Source organism: Chiroxiphia lanceolata, chromosome 3 (genome assembly GCF_009829145.1).
Source record: "Chiroxiphia lanceolata isolate bChiLan1 chromosome 3, bChiLan1.pri, whole genome shotgun sequence".
NCBI classification, from domain to species: domain Eukaryota; kingdom Metazoa; phylum Chordata; class Aves; order Passeriformes; family Pipridae; genus Chiroxiphia; species Chiroxiphia lanceolata.
This window is the reverse complement of record NC_045639.1, coordinates 58,339,185-58,354,819: the sequence shown is the minus strand read 5'-3', so window position 1 is coordinate 58,354,819 and position 15,635 is coordinate 58,339,185. Positions and strand designations below refer to the sequence as shown.

Genomic DNA, 15,635 nt, shown 5'->3' with positions numbered 1-15,635 from the left:
CAATCACAAATTTTTACAGATCTTGGGCAATTTCATTAGTTGAAAGATTCAAGTAGTGTTTGCTACCAACGGGAATGTTTTTATATGTAATTGTCAAGTTGTATTCATTATACACATATTTTCATGTCAGAAAGGCTAAGTAAAATTCTTGAAAATGCAGTCAGCAATTCAAGATCACATGAATAGGGTGATCTTTTTGCAATTATTGTCTCCAGATAAAATGGATCAAATATCGCCTGTTAAAATTAAAATATGGTGTGATACAGAGAAAACTACCTTTCATCTTTAAACAAATAAAAACAATGGTTTTCTTTCCTTTGCTCAGGCCAACAAAGACCAGGGGTAAAGGTTCAGCAAATCTCAGAAGTATTTGACATTTAAGTGTATCTCAAGATTACGCAGAGTATCGGAAGGGAACTTCCTTGTTTTACATAAACATTGATTTAATAACTAGCAGATATTGTTATAAGGCTTTCATTTTGGAGGAGGTGATTGCGAAAAGACTGCAGGCAAGATAGATTGCACATGTCAGTCTGTTCTGGTAGTTCCCGTACTTTCTTTAGTCCCTGTCAGAGAACAGAGACAGAAGGGGAAATACCTAATACAAGTGTAACAAGGCATTGGGTATCCTACAGTTCCTACACTCTGATATTTCATCAGGTGAATCAATCTTAAAAGTCCTCCCATGAAACCTGAAGATGAACAGCATGTGGCCTGACTCTTTTTGAAATATTTCCCTTAGTTTTCAGCTATTTATGAGTGGTCCTTTGTTTCATAAAAGTTTGCTAAGACTTACCAAGTAGTGTTGTTTTTCACACAAACAGACTTTACACCTATAAATCCTTAGGCAAGTAGAATGATGCTTTTGCATACTAGAGAGCTTTAATCAAGTACTTTTTAAAGGTGATGGAGAAAGCAATGTAATAGGAAAACAGAAATATGAGTAACAGTAGCACTTTTTTGCCTCTGAGATTATCCATTTATTCATAAAACATACAAGTTTTTTACTCTGCCCTAAGTTCTTTTAATCAGATGTGTCTGTGAATGTATTTTTAACTCTCTTTTCCAAAAGAATAAAAAATTATATATAGTACTCTGCAAAAAAAAGGAAAGAAAAAACTCTTTTACCAAACTATAATGTTAAGTGGAATCCACTTCTGTCTACTATTGGTAAGAGTAAAGCATAATAACTTAAGGTTACTTTAAAAAAAGAAATCAGATGGACTCTTAAAAATATTTGGCATGCAATCAATGTGCAGTTAACACATCTCCTCTATTTGGAAGTGCAAGAATCCCTGTCACCTCCTGCAAAAAGAAAGTGATCCAACATTTATTGTCATGTTCGCCTGATCATGTATATCAAGTACCTCACTGATTATTGCAATGTTGTAAGAGACGTGTTGAACTGCATACTCAGGATGTGCAGAACAGAACAGAACAGAGTGAAGAAGCCTATAAATATGGTTCCTACTCCAATAACCTTTTAACTGACTAAACTGGCTTTACAAAACTTGGTGCCTGCAGCTTAAAAAGGTCAAAATTACAGAAGTTCAAATTTCATGCCAGAACAATTCCTATTATATTTTTTAAAACACTATAGACTCTAACATTATTAAAACAGTTAAATGTTAGATAAATGTAATTATATGCCTTTAATAAGTAGAAAATTAACATGCTACTTAGTGGAATTCTCATGAAAACACTTTCGGACCTTTATTTGCTGAATTTTATCATAGGAAAGAATTTAAACCCATTTATTTCAACTACTCAATTTGCATCTCTCTTCTTAAAATGAGTAATGCATTAATCCATCATGCAGATGGAAGTTGAATAGAATGACTTCAAAACTGTTTTTTCATAGGTAAAGTTTTCTCCACAACATTAAAAAAGAAAACAAAAAGACCAACAAACTAAGGGCATATTCTGTTTATTGCTACATATTGCTACATATCTCCAATCCTCAAATGCAGTTGGTGTGAGCCCAGGCATGCTGGAAATGGAAACCCATCCAATCCATGATCACGTAATTCCAGAGAAGTAATATGAGATGCATTTCTGCATTAGTACAACTGACTAGAGTAGATTTTCCATCCGCTCTATGCATGGACTTTTTTCCAGTTAGTTGTACCCTACTTTTCTGCAGTTTTACTTACACTGTTTTGGCACAGGGCTCCTTGCAGATGACTTTCTATTTTCCCTCCTTATAGTATCTTGCAAAGAGGTCATCTTTCTTGAGAGCACCTTTCTCCAGCTGAGTCTTAGTCCATGGAAAATGGTGCCTGTGTAATTCAGTATTTCTCTTTTCTGACAAGTGGTAGTGGGTCATCATAATTATCCAGGCTGGCTTCAAGCTCTCCAATTTACTTACCTCATCAAAGGGCTTGAGTTCATGTCACATTCCTTCTGAATACCACGTGCTTTTGTCTCTGTTCTCTAACAGCAACTGTCTCATTTTTTTCTTGTTTTTTTTTTTTTTTTAAGTTCCACTTTCAGCTGTTCCATGATTCAGTCTCTTTTCCATGGGGAACTTCTAAGTTTCACTCTAGTTTACTGCATATCAGCTTGTGTAACAGACTCAACATCATGGCATGCATCTCATCTCAAAAAAGGGAGTTGAGAGTAGATAATTTATTAATTAATTTTCTTTTATAAATATTAAAAAAATCTCACATGTGTAATGAACTGTTGGCTGCAATCCTATGTGGAAATATATCTCTATTACTGAAAATATTATTAACTGAAAGTAACTATGCTTTCCTTTTCTCCAGAAAGAGAAAAAACCAGTCTAGTCCAGAGTTAGTTATTCAAAATATATAAAGGTATAATGAAAACTATGAGGGGTGAATTTTACTTGTATTTGCCCATTTCTTTGTTAAATCTGACCACTTCAAAAGACAACAGTGTTTTAAGATTTTCAACAGCAAAGGATCTCACATTTCAGGGGAATTGAACACTGGTGGTATTATTTTCAGCAGGGCTACCTTTGTAAACTTAATAACCCGACATCCAGGATTGCATACGACAGAGTCAGTCCAGCCAGTACTGTACTAGTCCTAGCCATGAATCCCAAATTGAGATTTAAAGTATCTCAAACTCAGGGATCATTTAGGTAATGGGATTTATCGTATTTTTAGACACTAAAATCTTGGAACTTTAATGAGCTTTAAATACAGGTCAGAACTATGAATCCAACTTCATCATAGATTTCAAGAAGTTTAGTTCAGAGCCAGGTCTTCTGCAGGAGTTCATTGCTCTTCTTAACTGGATTATATGTTTGGTCTTTGCAGCTCACCATTGATATGTGTGTTTTTCTAAAACAGGAACAGAAAACTGGTATTTCTTCCAGACCTGACTCCTCTGAATACGGCTAGTGCTGCTTATAAGCAGCAGTTTCCAGAGGCTGTTTAGACAACCTTTAAAGGACATGTCACAGTTCTCTCTTAGCTTCCCCAAGCTTCATGTGTGGTGATCCACACACGTGCAATAGATCTCCTTTTGTACAGCAGATATGTCTGGGGTTATTCTTCACTCTCTGCTTTCTGAGTGGTTGAAATTAAAAAGTAGAATAACCAGCCTCTAATGTTAAATGCCTCTTGCTGCTCTGATGGATCCATTACTGACCCTACTGCCAACTTAGACATTTTCAGGAGAGAAGGAGCAGCTGCTTTAAGACTAGTTTGGAAATGTATTGGATCTGGAGACACTCTTGGCCACATCTCTCAGCACCAGCCCCAATGTACAAGCAGGCAGAACAAACCCAAACCAGAAAAGGAAGTAAGCCAGGCCAAGAAAAGGACAGAGAAACTTATCCAGCCCTGGCAGGAATTCATAGCTCTGATGGCAAAGTCTCAGTTTAATCCTAATGATTAAATCCTGAAATCATTCCTTACTTCTTATTCATGGAAAACATTTGCTAACAGCAAAAATGCCCAAACAACTCTATTTTTTGGATGAGGAAAAATGAGTTCCTGCTGTATTTCTGTGCCATTTTACACATCCAGGATCCAACTAGGTCTTTTTCAGATGCTCTAGGCAGTTTGGTAACAGTTTATTTTTCATCCTATTAATGTGCAGCTATGAACTTTTACTGGTAACAGAAATTAAATTGTTGCAGAATCTCTTTCTCCTGGTATTTCCAGCTGCAGTGGTAGTAGTGAAAAAATAAAAAAGTCTCCTTGGCTGACTGTTATAACATGATTTTCAAACAGTTCTGTGGGTTGTAGGCATAAAGGGAATTCAGAGAAGATTATGAGTTCATATACAGTTGTCTGAATCTTACTTGCAAAGTTTTCAAAGTTCATGCATCATCACAATGGATCCTGTGGGATGTTAGTGGACTCTGGGGAACATTATCTGTTTTCTCAGTTTCATAACACTAAGACTGGCGAGTATTGTTAGATATTGTAAGACACCATTTGCCAGTCTGAAAAGTGATGTTTATATAAATATATCTGGAATATACAATACTTCTGAAGGACTGAATCAAAAATAACCAAAGGTTTTCACAGAGCAGAATAAATCCAGGGGTGAAGTGGGCAGTGAATTTTGACATGCTACCTTACATCTGTGTTTGTCTAAGTATGTTGTGGTTGTGAAGAAGTAGCTGGGAGATTTCTGTGAAAAGATGCCCATATCTTAACATTCTTCCTAGAAGAATAAATATTTTATTCGTATTTCTCCTGACAGGGAGCTAGTATAAAAGCATTCATAAAATTAACTTTGAAATACTAGATGTTTTTCTTTTGCAATCTTTCAGTAGTACGTGCTCCCACCTAGGAAAGTTAATATAGGCGTCTGTTTACTCTTTTTAGATGCACTGATATATGAAAAGACTCTGTGTGGGACTTTTGTTTGTTTATTTGTGTTTATTTCGATGTGAGGGAGGTGAAGGCTTTTTTAAAAACAGGGAGTTCCAAAAGCGTTGTTCATTTATGAAACTGTTGCTGTGTTTTATCTTCTTTGAAGTTCTGGAGCTTTTTACTTATCTGATTCTTTGTACGTTTTTGCATTTGCTGCGTCACTTTTATTAACTAAAAAGAAATGGCAAAATACCCCCCAATACTAATGACTTCACCATAGGTGCTGAAAAGGAGAAAGTGCATAAGAGAGAGAAGGAGGAAGGGAAATGGACAACTGTCAGTGATTTCTCTAAACTTGACTCACTGTGCTTTTATTCCTATTTGGTCATAGATATCAAAACCATAAATATGTAGAAAATGAAGTATAGACCACTTTTACCCATAAAATATGAGGCTATCCTTAAGTCCCTGTCATGAACTTTGAGTGTAGTGATACAAAACTGAATCTCTTTTGTAGCACCTGAAGGAACCACTACTGAAGTGAGTGGGATCTGTACACTGACTGACTTTAATCAGAGCTGGATCAGACCCATGAGCCACACCAATTATGTTTCTCCTGGCAGCTAAACTGACAGGCCTGTCTGCATAAACTTGGAATTGATGTCTTGTGTTTGAAAACAACCCAACACTTCTGTATTCTGATCATAACTCTAATAATGTTCCTTGACTGGATTTGTGTAGGGAGAGAATCATCCTTGATGATAGGGACAGACATCAGTCTTGAAAATGTATCTGTGAACATTATGTGAATACTATTTTTCATTAACAGAACATGTTAGCATAGAAACATAAATTATTTTCACCTTACAAAAAACAATTTTACTCATAGGTATTATGGAGAGTTCAAATTTTGTGAAATGACAACTTTGCTTAATAAATAATTAGGAGTTGGAGATTTATTTTTTTAAAAAAATAAGTTCATTTTACAGAGATACAAATTATTTGATCAGCACAGCACAGTTTTGTTTTCAGATTAATCATTTCACAGATCCTGTTTAGGGTACAGCCACGTGACAACTACACCTGCATACTGAAGAGGGTTGCACTATCTGCCAGTGGTAAATGAGACCTCCTGTATAATTGGGTCTGAAGCAGTAACATGGATCAGGCAGTAGCTTAAGACATAGTTACCAAGGTAATAGATGTTACCTTGAGTTTTTGGTGAACAGCATGGGATACAGTGTCGACCCATCCTTGCACAATAGTGATGTCCGTTTTTTTCTCAAACCTTGGCTACTTGCAAATATTTTCATTTTGACATTTTTGCAATCTGTCTTTGAAAGTCTCTAGTTCCAAAACATAAACGGAGATATCAGAGGGTGAGGACAGGGATACTGTCACAGATACTATCTTTAACTAAATATATCCTTTTTTTTTTCCAGAGGTGCGGAGAAATCTCATTTGATAGTCCTGACCAGAATGCCAAATGTGTTTGCATGCTAGGTAAGGGTAAGAGTCTTTTCCCTTTTCAATACAAGTGTGTGGAAATATGTTTAATTGGGGATTTCTTCTAAAAAGTACATGATAATGACCATGACAATTCACAATGACATCTACATAGCTCATCCATGTGTAGTCCTCATTAATATATTCTTCATGTGAACTTTCAATTATTTAAACAAAGAATATATGTTCCAGTAGTGTCCATACGCAGATGAAAATATAGCTGTACTAACACTATAATTGCAACCTCTGATGTACTAAAGTCCAGAACTCATATTCAAAAGCTGAAAATCTGCACTTTGAAAGAGAGTATTAATTTTATGAGCATGTATCAAAAGTCTCTAGATCAGACTTTGAGCTACATTAATGAAGAAAATTTCAATCACTATGATTTTTCAGATTTGCGCCGGTTTAGCTTTGTAAAAATGAATATTAAGTAGAAATTCCTATTCTTTAGAAACAATACAGGAAGGTTCTGCTATGTTTCATTAATTTCCGTGACCAATTTTATTGTGGTTGTTTGTTTCATCTCCAATGTTAGTACTGAAACATAAACAGCACAGCTTGTATCACAGTGAAAAACAGGGAGTAAGTGTCTAAAAACCTAAAAGATAGTGTTTACTCAGAAAAAAATGAAATCATGGAACTCTTGTAGGATTAGGTTTTAAGTTCTGAAGACTTTGACCTGCCAGGTCATAAATGCTGTAAATTAGAGCATTGCATCTAATAACGTGAAGATTTAAATAGTCATAATTTTTAAAACTGCATCTGGCAATGTCTAGGAACTTAATTTCCATCTGGGTGCATAGCTGTGTTCTGTAATAACAGATTATGTGGTTTGTTGTTTATATTCATTAAATCCTATTGTCACAATAGACTTTAATTGCTGCAGAGAAATCTGTCATGCTTATAGTGCATGGATCCCAGCAGATGAACTGACACAATGGGCCATAATGATCTATTACATCAATGATCCATGGTTAGACCTTCTTAATGGAACAAGCTGACAGAAAAGATACACTTGTGATCCTTTATCATGCCAATTATAAGCTACAGTGTAAATACAATTGAATTCCTAATGCTCTAGTTCTAAGGATGTTATATCCATGCAATTGTTATTATGCATTGAGGGGGGAAATGGGGGATAGGAGAGAGGAGAACAAAAAAAATCCTTCTGCATGGGTTTGGTTCATCATTTGTTTTGGCATTTTTATAACAAGTCAGTCAAAAAGCAGGAGTTTGACATCCTCTCTAATGCAAATGATTCTTTAGGGGCAGTGAGAAGAACAAGATCTTGTTCCATTAGATATATTCTTATCTATGTCTTTTAGTATATACATGTACAAGAACGTGAATATATGTTGTGCTTTGCAAGGAAGCTGCTAGGAATGTAAAAATGACTCCAAGAGCACACACCAAAGGTGTAACTGACTGCTATTATTATTCTTCAGTGTCTCTAACAAATTAAGGACTACAGTGTCATATATAATATAGAATTTTACATTTCACCCCAAAGTATTCCAAATCATGTACAGAGCTTAAACTATTCTAAGTGCAATTTGGATATTCCAGAACAGCTTTGTAAGAGGTACGGGAAATAGAAACTAACAAACAGAAACATAGTAGAAGCTGTAGCTGCTCTGAGGGCAGCTACTGGAGACAAACTCCACTATCTCTGTTTATCACAGAAATGTGTGTGGTTCTGGTAGTGCTGTAAAGCCAGAGGGTGTACACTCTGGTACCTCTCCTTTCATGCTGAACTCTGTAGGGAACCAGAAACTGTGCAGCCTGAAAGGTCTAAGAGTTTGTGTTGAATGTGTCATGAGTGTCCAATCTCAGATTTTACAAGGGAATTGAATTTCTGAGAGAACATGACACAGTTTGCCACTTATCAGTGTGACACTGACATTAATGTCTGTGGGCATAACCAGTGAACAAAGACACCATGTGCCTTCTGACTTTCTTGACTGCACCCTCTTTGAAACGTGCTGAAACAGTCGCGCTGTCATTTACTGTAACAGTGACACAGTGCAAACAGAAATCTAGAGGGCAAGTCTCAGCAACTGCAAGAGGATAATTATTCTAGTACAAAATGAAACACAGGAGCCTGGAGTACTGACTGTATTTCCTCAGGGATCTTTGACACAAGATCAGTCCATACTTGACACTGCATATTATTAAGCTTTACTCCAAAATGGTAGCAGCTGTTTTTGTCAGAAAATATCTGTATCTGAATTATACTACTGGTTCTGGGTTAGCTTAAAGTTTTTTAGGAGTAATGCCAGGCCTGCTGCTGTGAGTCCACATTCCTTGAGGTAACATGAATTATGTGGATAAGGTTCTTTTTCTATAAAGGTTGAGGAAGAGAGGTTTGCAGTAAAAATCTTGTTCTATTCCTGTCTTCCTGCAAGAAAATAGTAAATAATAGATAAATAAATGCCTAAATGCTTACAATGCCTATACAGTGAAAGTAGGTAACTTTTCAATGCACTGACTAGATATCACCCATCTAAGATTAAGAGCACAGAATCAGTTTAATGCCTCATCTTTCAGAATCAGTGGTGGATATTTGTAATTCAAGTGTAAAAAATAACTTGAATGACAAAATTAAATGGTCACTTCACAGTGTTTCCTAAGGATTTAATAGATAATAACAATGTGCTCTTCCCAAGATATGCTTAGGATTAGCGTAATTATCTGTACTAAAGTTGTTACATAAAATTATGTTCTCCCTCCTATTTTTTATATTGTGCTTGTTTCTTTACACTTTTATATGCATCATGATTTAATCCCAGCTAGCAATTAAGCACCATGCAGCCACTAGCTCACTTCCCCCCTGCAGTGGGAAGAGAGTCAGAAAAAAGTGAAATTTGTGTGTTGAGACAAGAACAGTTTAACAATTGAAACAGAATAAAGTATTACAATAATAATTATAATAATAACAATAATAATAATAATAATAATAATAATGAAAAAGAGAGAGAGGAATAAAACCCAAGAGAAAAAAGTGATGCCCAATACAATTGCTCACCACTGGCAGACCAATGTCCAACTTGTTCCCAAGTAGCCATCAACAGCTCCCAACCAACACACACACACACACACACACACACACATATAGAGCTTTATTTACTGATCATGGTGCTCTATGATATGGAATATCCCTTTGGCCAGTTTGGTCCACCTACTCATTGGCAGAGTATGGGAAACCAAAACGTCCTTGACTTAGAGTAAGGACTACTGAGCAGAAACTGCAGCATTAGTGCGTTATCAACATTATTCTCATACTAAATCAAAAACATAGCACTGTATCAGCTATTAAGAATAAAATTAACTTTATCCAAGCCAAAGCAGGACAATACGTTATACTAGTTAAAGAAACACAACTTTTATAACTGTCACAGAGGAAAGTCAGTCAGTAGCCCACCTTAGCCTTTTGGTAAGACCAGTGTTCGGATCCTAAATCTATCACAGCTTTCCTCAGTATTGCATTGAATAAGACTTTAAACCCTGCACATCCACCATCCTTTGAAAAATGGGAAGATAAGTGCTTCCTTATTTCTTAGGAACAAGAAGAATAAAATTATAAGTACAATCAGAAACTGAAGTTCTATAGTAATACAAATAATAAAAATACCACACTGTCAATAAATGTGTTATCAGAGGTTTCCCTTAAATCTCTGAGTCTATCTGGAGATAATGGCAGCTCATCAGCACTTCCAGGGCAAGTAAGAAAATCTGAACCATTCTGCTTAAATTGGAGCTGTTATCAAGTTAGTGAGGGCACTTGGCAGTGACGAAATTGCTAGATAATGCTGAATGGGATGTCAAAAATCTTTTCCCTTATGCTACATTCTGGAGGTTAGAACCCTGGACTCCTCATGCCCTTTACTTATAATGATTTTGACTTAAAAAATTACAGTTAACACAAAAATCGAGATTATAGCAATGTACTCACTATGTGGTTATTAGTCCAGAAATTCATATTATGAAGGGCAGAAGGGAACTATCCGTCTCCCTAGAGCACCCACTGCTATTTTCAATGGCACAGTGTGAAGGTCATTTTTCCCATATGCAGACAGACATATTCTGGGCTCAGACATGACACAATGTCATATCATGCAGAGATAATTGAGTTAGTTTGCTGTGAAAATTGCTGGTTGGATGCCTAAGCTAATTAACTCTGCTGGGAAGGATTGCATACTAGCTTGGAAGTGTCCAAAGTGTCCAACTTAACCAGTTCCCACATCTTAACTAGCTAACTCAGTAACCTCTACGTGGCAGAGCACTGAGTTTTAAGAATTTATCCTGGAAAGAATAAGTTTCCATATCAGGCTCTAGGATTTATACAGAAGAGAAAAGGTCTGCCAACTGGAAGAGAAACTTCAGTGTATAAATAAATACCAGTTTATACAGAATAAGTAGAGTTGTCCTTATATATGCTGTATAGGAAATAGACACCTGCACTAATAACACATACAAAATTAAATGGTCCCATCAGTTTTAATCGTTCAACCTTACTGATGATAGTGAAATAAAGGGGATGGATGACAAATGTAAGTTATCTAGTTTGTTACCAACAGTTAGCAACCAGTCTCTCATCGCCAGACTTAGTCCTTACTCCTTAATGAAATGCTGGGTAGATTTTGAAGAGGTCACATCATGTTGGCCAACTCTGCTGTCTGCAGAAATTTTTCCAGAGGAAATATGAATTGCCCTCCTTAAGCAATCGGTTAGGAAGATGAAAACACAAGCCTTCCAGATGCCCCATGGCAAAAGGCTGAGGTGCTTTCTTTTCATTATTGTAAATTCCACAGGGACAGGAATAATACGGTTGAGTTTGTTTCCCTTTTGGTGTAGACTTAATCCTTGCAGAAGCAGACAGATGAATCCTTGTTTGGAATAAAAGTAGTTTCCTCACAAATAGCCATTTAAAATTAACACAAGAAGAAAAGCAGTTATTAAAAAAAAAAAAAAAGTGGCCGTGCCACCTTTTTTTTAATTCCTCAGACTATTAGTACATAACTCCGTTGCTTTGAGGCAACAAAGCTCTTCAGATTCCATCACGGAGAGGTGCCTAACTCACTCTTCCCCCAAACAAAAAGGCAGCTTTACAGCTTACTTCCACTGTTTATTACCTATGAAGAGTTAGAGTTAAAGGAATTGGCATTTGGCCATGAAATTAGTTTCATGGATTCGGCTTCAGTCTTGGTGGCTCTTTGCCCACAGAAGAAAACCACCACACATTTGAACAGAGTTGGCAGCCACAGCTTAAGAGAGAGAGACATTACTGGAATAACAACTGTGTTGAAAACCAGGATAGAGGGGTACTGGCAAGGCTCTGGCTGGCCGGCCTCTGCCTTATGTAACTATTGAACTCACCTTCACTGGCAGCTGAAAAAAATCTATTAAAATTTACTTTGTGAAACCTAATCAGGCAAATAACTGTATAACTTAATGGGGAAAAAAATATTGAAAAATAATTAAATGTGTCAATTTGCCCTGCAGTAGAGGGAGAAAAGGAAATGAGACATCTAGTCAAATGGTTCTGCACTGGCTAAGCTCTGCAGCTTTGCAAAGCTTCATGGAGCCCTCACTGACATCATTTGAAATGTGACCCTATAACTCTTGCACACACAAAACTTCTAGTGAAACTGGTAGGCATGCATGAGCAATGGTGCTCTAAATAGCCCAATATATGGACTATTAATATGCCATCATTCAAAGACTTGACCTTATGCAGACTTAAGTATTGTATCTCTGCAAATGAGAGGAAAAGAAACACATGAATTCGTTTTTGTAAAATTAAGCAATATGTTTATGGGGAAACATATTTTCCTAAAATCTATAGTGACTAGAAAGAAATCTATGCTCATTGCTACACTGCCCATCAGGATTACTCAGAACTTCATAGTGGTTGAAAGGGTGAGGCTTAAGATGTCTGCTACAAAAAGACAGGCTTCTATTCCATGATCAGCTTGCTACACAGGATGAAGAGAAGCAGGTTTTTCCCTTTAAAAAGCAATGGTGTGAATGCATACAGAAAGATATACACTATGTATCCTTTTGATAATCTGTTAATGTAGATAAATTCAAATCTAAACTTACAGGTCAATGTTATAAGCTTTTCACTTACATCTCTAGTTGCCAACAAAAGTCTCACTGCCAACAATTTATTCTGGTGAGAACAGCATTATGTAGATAGGACTTCTGAAACTGCAGTTCTTCTACCCAATTGAGTAGACAAATGGTAGAGATTTTCAAATAACTTCTAACAGTTTTTCCTTTTTTCTCTAAAGTATCATTCCAGTATGTTAACACAACTTAAAAATAACAATTCCTCATACCACAAGTATCTTACAAGCAACTATGCTTGTAAATGAATGCATAATTCTTTGTGTCCTTACCACAGTGGAAATAGAGGCTTATTGCTCCGTTATGTCACCTAAGACCTCTTCCCCAGTTTATTGTCTCTTCCTGAAATGCAGTACGTTCTAAATCTCACCTATTTCCTCCAAGAACACTCCTTATTTTTTGGCCATGGTGGCACAGAGCAAGCTGAAGACTTGGTACATTGCCCCATGCTTTATCTGGAAGGCCAAGATGCCAGGCTGCCTTCATTAGAGTGTTGCTTGGAGACAGAAGTGGCAAACCAGTGGGCACAAGGCCACAACAGCAAATCCTTTGTCAAGGACCTTATAGTGTATGCATGCCGTCATTGTCTCAGTTCATCACTGTGTTATGGTTTCAGGCTAAACAAGTAGGAACTCTTTGTCCTTACTATGATAAGATTTGTGCCTAAAACCACAAAGAATGTAAATGTCAAATCCAGCTTCTAGTTTCATGACTATTTGATTAATTTGGATAAGAAACTATAGCAAAGAAAGATAAATTAAATTGAAAATTCTGATGCCTTTTGTATATTTTAAAGAGCAGTTCTCTAATAGCATCTTATTATTCCAGTAATTTTGATCTAATTACTATTTTAGGTAATTGTATAGCCTGGTAGCTGAGTGACAGTGACCACCGGTTTATCCTGTTCAGTCCTGTAAATCAGGTCAGACTGAAAGCACTTGTCTTACAGTATTTTACCTTTCAGAAGGGTGCTGAAGGAGACAAAAACTGGCTCTGGCCTTCTGAGCAGGCATATAAAACACTTTTCTAAAAGTAATTTCTGATTCTTGGTTTTCTATCCCATAAACATTAACTTGAACCATACATAGTTTTATTCTGTGTCTGAGCTTGGTACAGGAAAGAAATGGGGGAGTCAGAGAACTCGTAGGAAATGCAGTAATGAGGATTTGGCACCATCTATATAATGTAAATACAGCATGATGGCTTTCTCTAGAATAGAGTGTTACTGTGTTGCCTACGTCCGCAAAAGCCATTCATTGGGACCACAAGATCCAGCTGAGATTCAAAAGCTCAAGAGACGATTAAAAAGACCCTCCAGTCCCTCAACTAAAAATACCCCAAATTCCTGACTCTTCAGCTTCTCTTTATATCAAAAAAGCTTTTTGACTTCACTGAGAATCGCACCACATATCACATTTAGGAAAAAACCACAGGTTTCCAAGTCCTATCCAGCAGCTGCACTCAAAGCATGGATACAAATACTAGCGAATTCTAGTGGACTGCAAAGTCAAGTATCTCCCTTTTTGTCCAAAGCATGCTGCAAACAGAAGGATTGCATTCTGCTGTGCATTTATGTAGTAATCTAGTGAAAATTTAAACTCCGAACTTGCATCACCCTAAAACAGGTAAAGCCCACAGCACCCACTTTTTTTTCTTACCAACCAAAATAAAAGTAGTGCAGGTTGGGATTAAGTACTCTCTCTTCCATCTGTTGACGCTGCACAAAGACAGATGCTGGTATAGCTCTAGGAGGGTAAGGAATAGGCCCTTGATCTCAGGGAGCACACACAGAAGAATCCTGAGTTTTGTTTCACAGACATTTCACTTTTTTTATTTTTTTAGAAAAGCAGAGAAACAGTGGCTTGATTGATTTACTTAAGATGATCTCATATGTTATTTCATGGTAATTGTCACATGAGTTATTGCTGATCCCCTGTTGGAAAATAGATTTCAAGTGCCTATTCACTCTGCTTTCTAGCAGTTTTATTTTTCCTCATGCCTAACCTCGTGCCCAAACACGGACTGCATTTATGTAGTTTCTCATCTTCTTTGTCCAAACTGTTATGAGTGGGTTGTGTTTACCCAACGTACTTGCTGTACAGAAAATTGTTGTGAGTAACCATATTTTGTAATAATGTTCTCTCAAAAGATGGGAAAGTGGGAAAGGAGCAATTATTAGATCTAATGATGTGACCAAAGCAGATATGGAAACACTTATTCAATTTTACAGCAGCCATCCCTTCATGATAGCATAAGTACAGTGAAATCTCCAGATATAAACTTTCCAAACTTAGATTGAAATGGTTCAAATTTATAATTTGTGGTTTGAGCTCATCTCTAGTAATTAATCTTTGTTTCTTTAATTATCACTTGGTGATACCTTGCAATTTCCCAGTCTCTGCAATTTCCTATAGATTAATGTGTAGTTACTCCTAGTAAGAGTGATTTATACCTGAGATAGCCATGGAATTTTTGTACTTTCAGTCATTCAGTTCCTGGCTGTACATGTTCATAAACTTTTCAGATTAAGAATGCACTTTCCTATGGTCTTCTCCATTCTGTATTATAAAGGTTGTCTCATATTCTGGAGCTAAAAATTTTTTCTGTTCTGAAACGCTGTTAATAATTTTACCACTCTTACTGAGAATTGGGAGTACAGAATTTGTTGGAATTTTTTTTTACCTCTAGTATAAAAAAGAAAACTACCAAATCAAAATCATGGTTTTCTTTGGCCTTGTTACCTAGGTATCTAGCTTTCCTTGATGGTTTTAGTTTCCTTTTTCTTCTTCTTTTTTTTATTTTTTAATAATAAATTATCTTTTCTAATGATAATCTGTTATTTTCTTGTATGTCTCATACTTCTTAAAGCATTAAGTTGGTGTCTTAGATCATCCCTTGATCATCAAACTACTTAAGCATGTATTTACATATTCTCACTGGAGCCAAAAATGCGTAGGCTGAAATATGCTCCTATGCCAGGGTCAGTCACAGTGTCTAGCACTGTGCATGCTCAAACCCTGGTCTGATCCAAATACTTGAGCCTCTGGGCTTATGAAATCATGGAGTGTGACTGTGAATATCGGTAGTAAATGACGGAAATTCAATTTAGCAACAAGAAACGGAATTTCTGAATTGCAGATAGCTGTGTCAAGAGACTAATGTATTCCTTACAGAAAAGTTCAGAGAGTGCTCCTACCG

At 36.5% G+C, this 15,635-nt stretch overlaps 1 protein-coding gene across 1 annotated transcript in view; it reads left to right on the top strand.

The window, feature by feature from the left end:
* Window positions 1-15,635, top strand: part of PDE7B (phosphodiesterase 7B) — a 176,360-nt gene that overhangs the window by 51,778 nt on the left and 108,947 nt on the right. Inside the window, exon 3 of the mRNA XM_032681637.1 lies at window positions 6,242-6,302. Within this exon, the coding sequence (XP_032537528.1) occupies window positions 6,242-6,302 (61 nt within the window). The remainder of the gene's footprint in view (window positions 1-6,241; window positions 6,303-15,635) is intronic.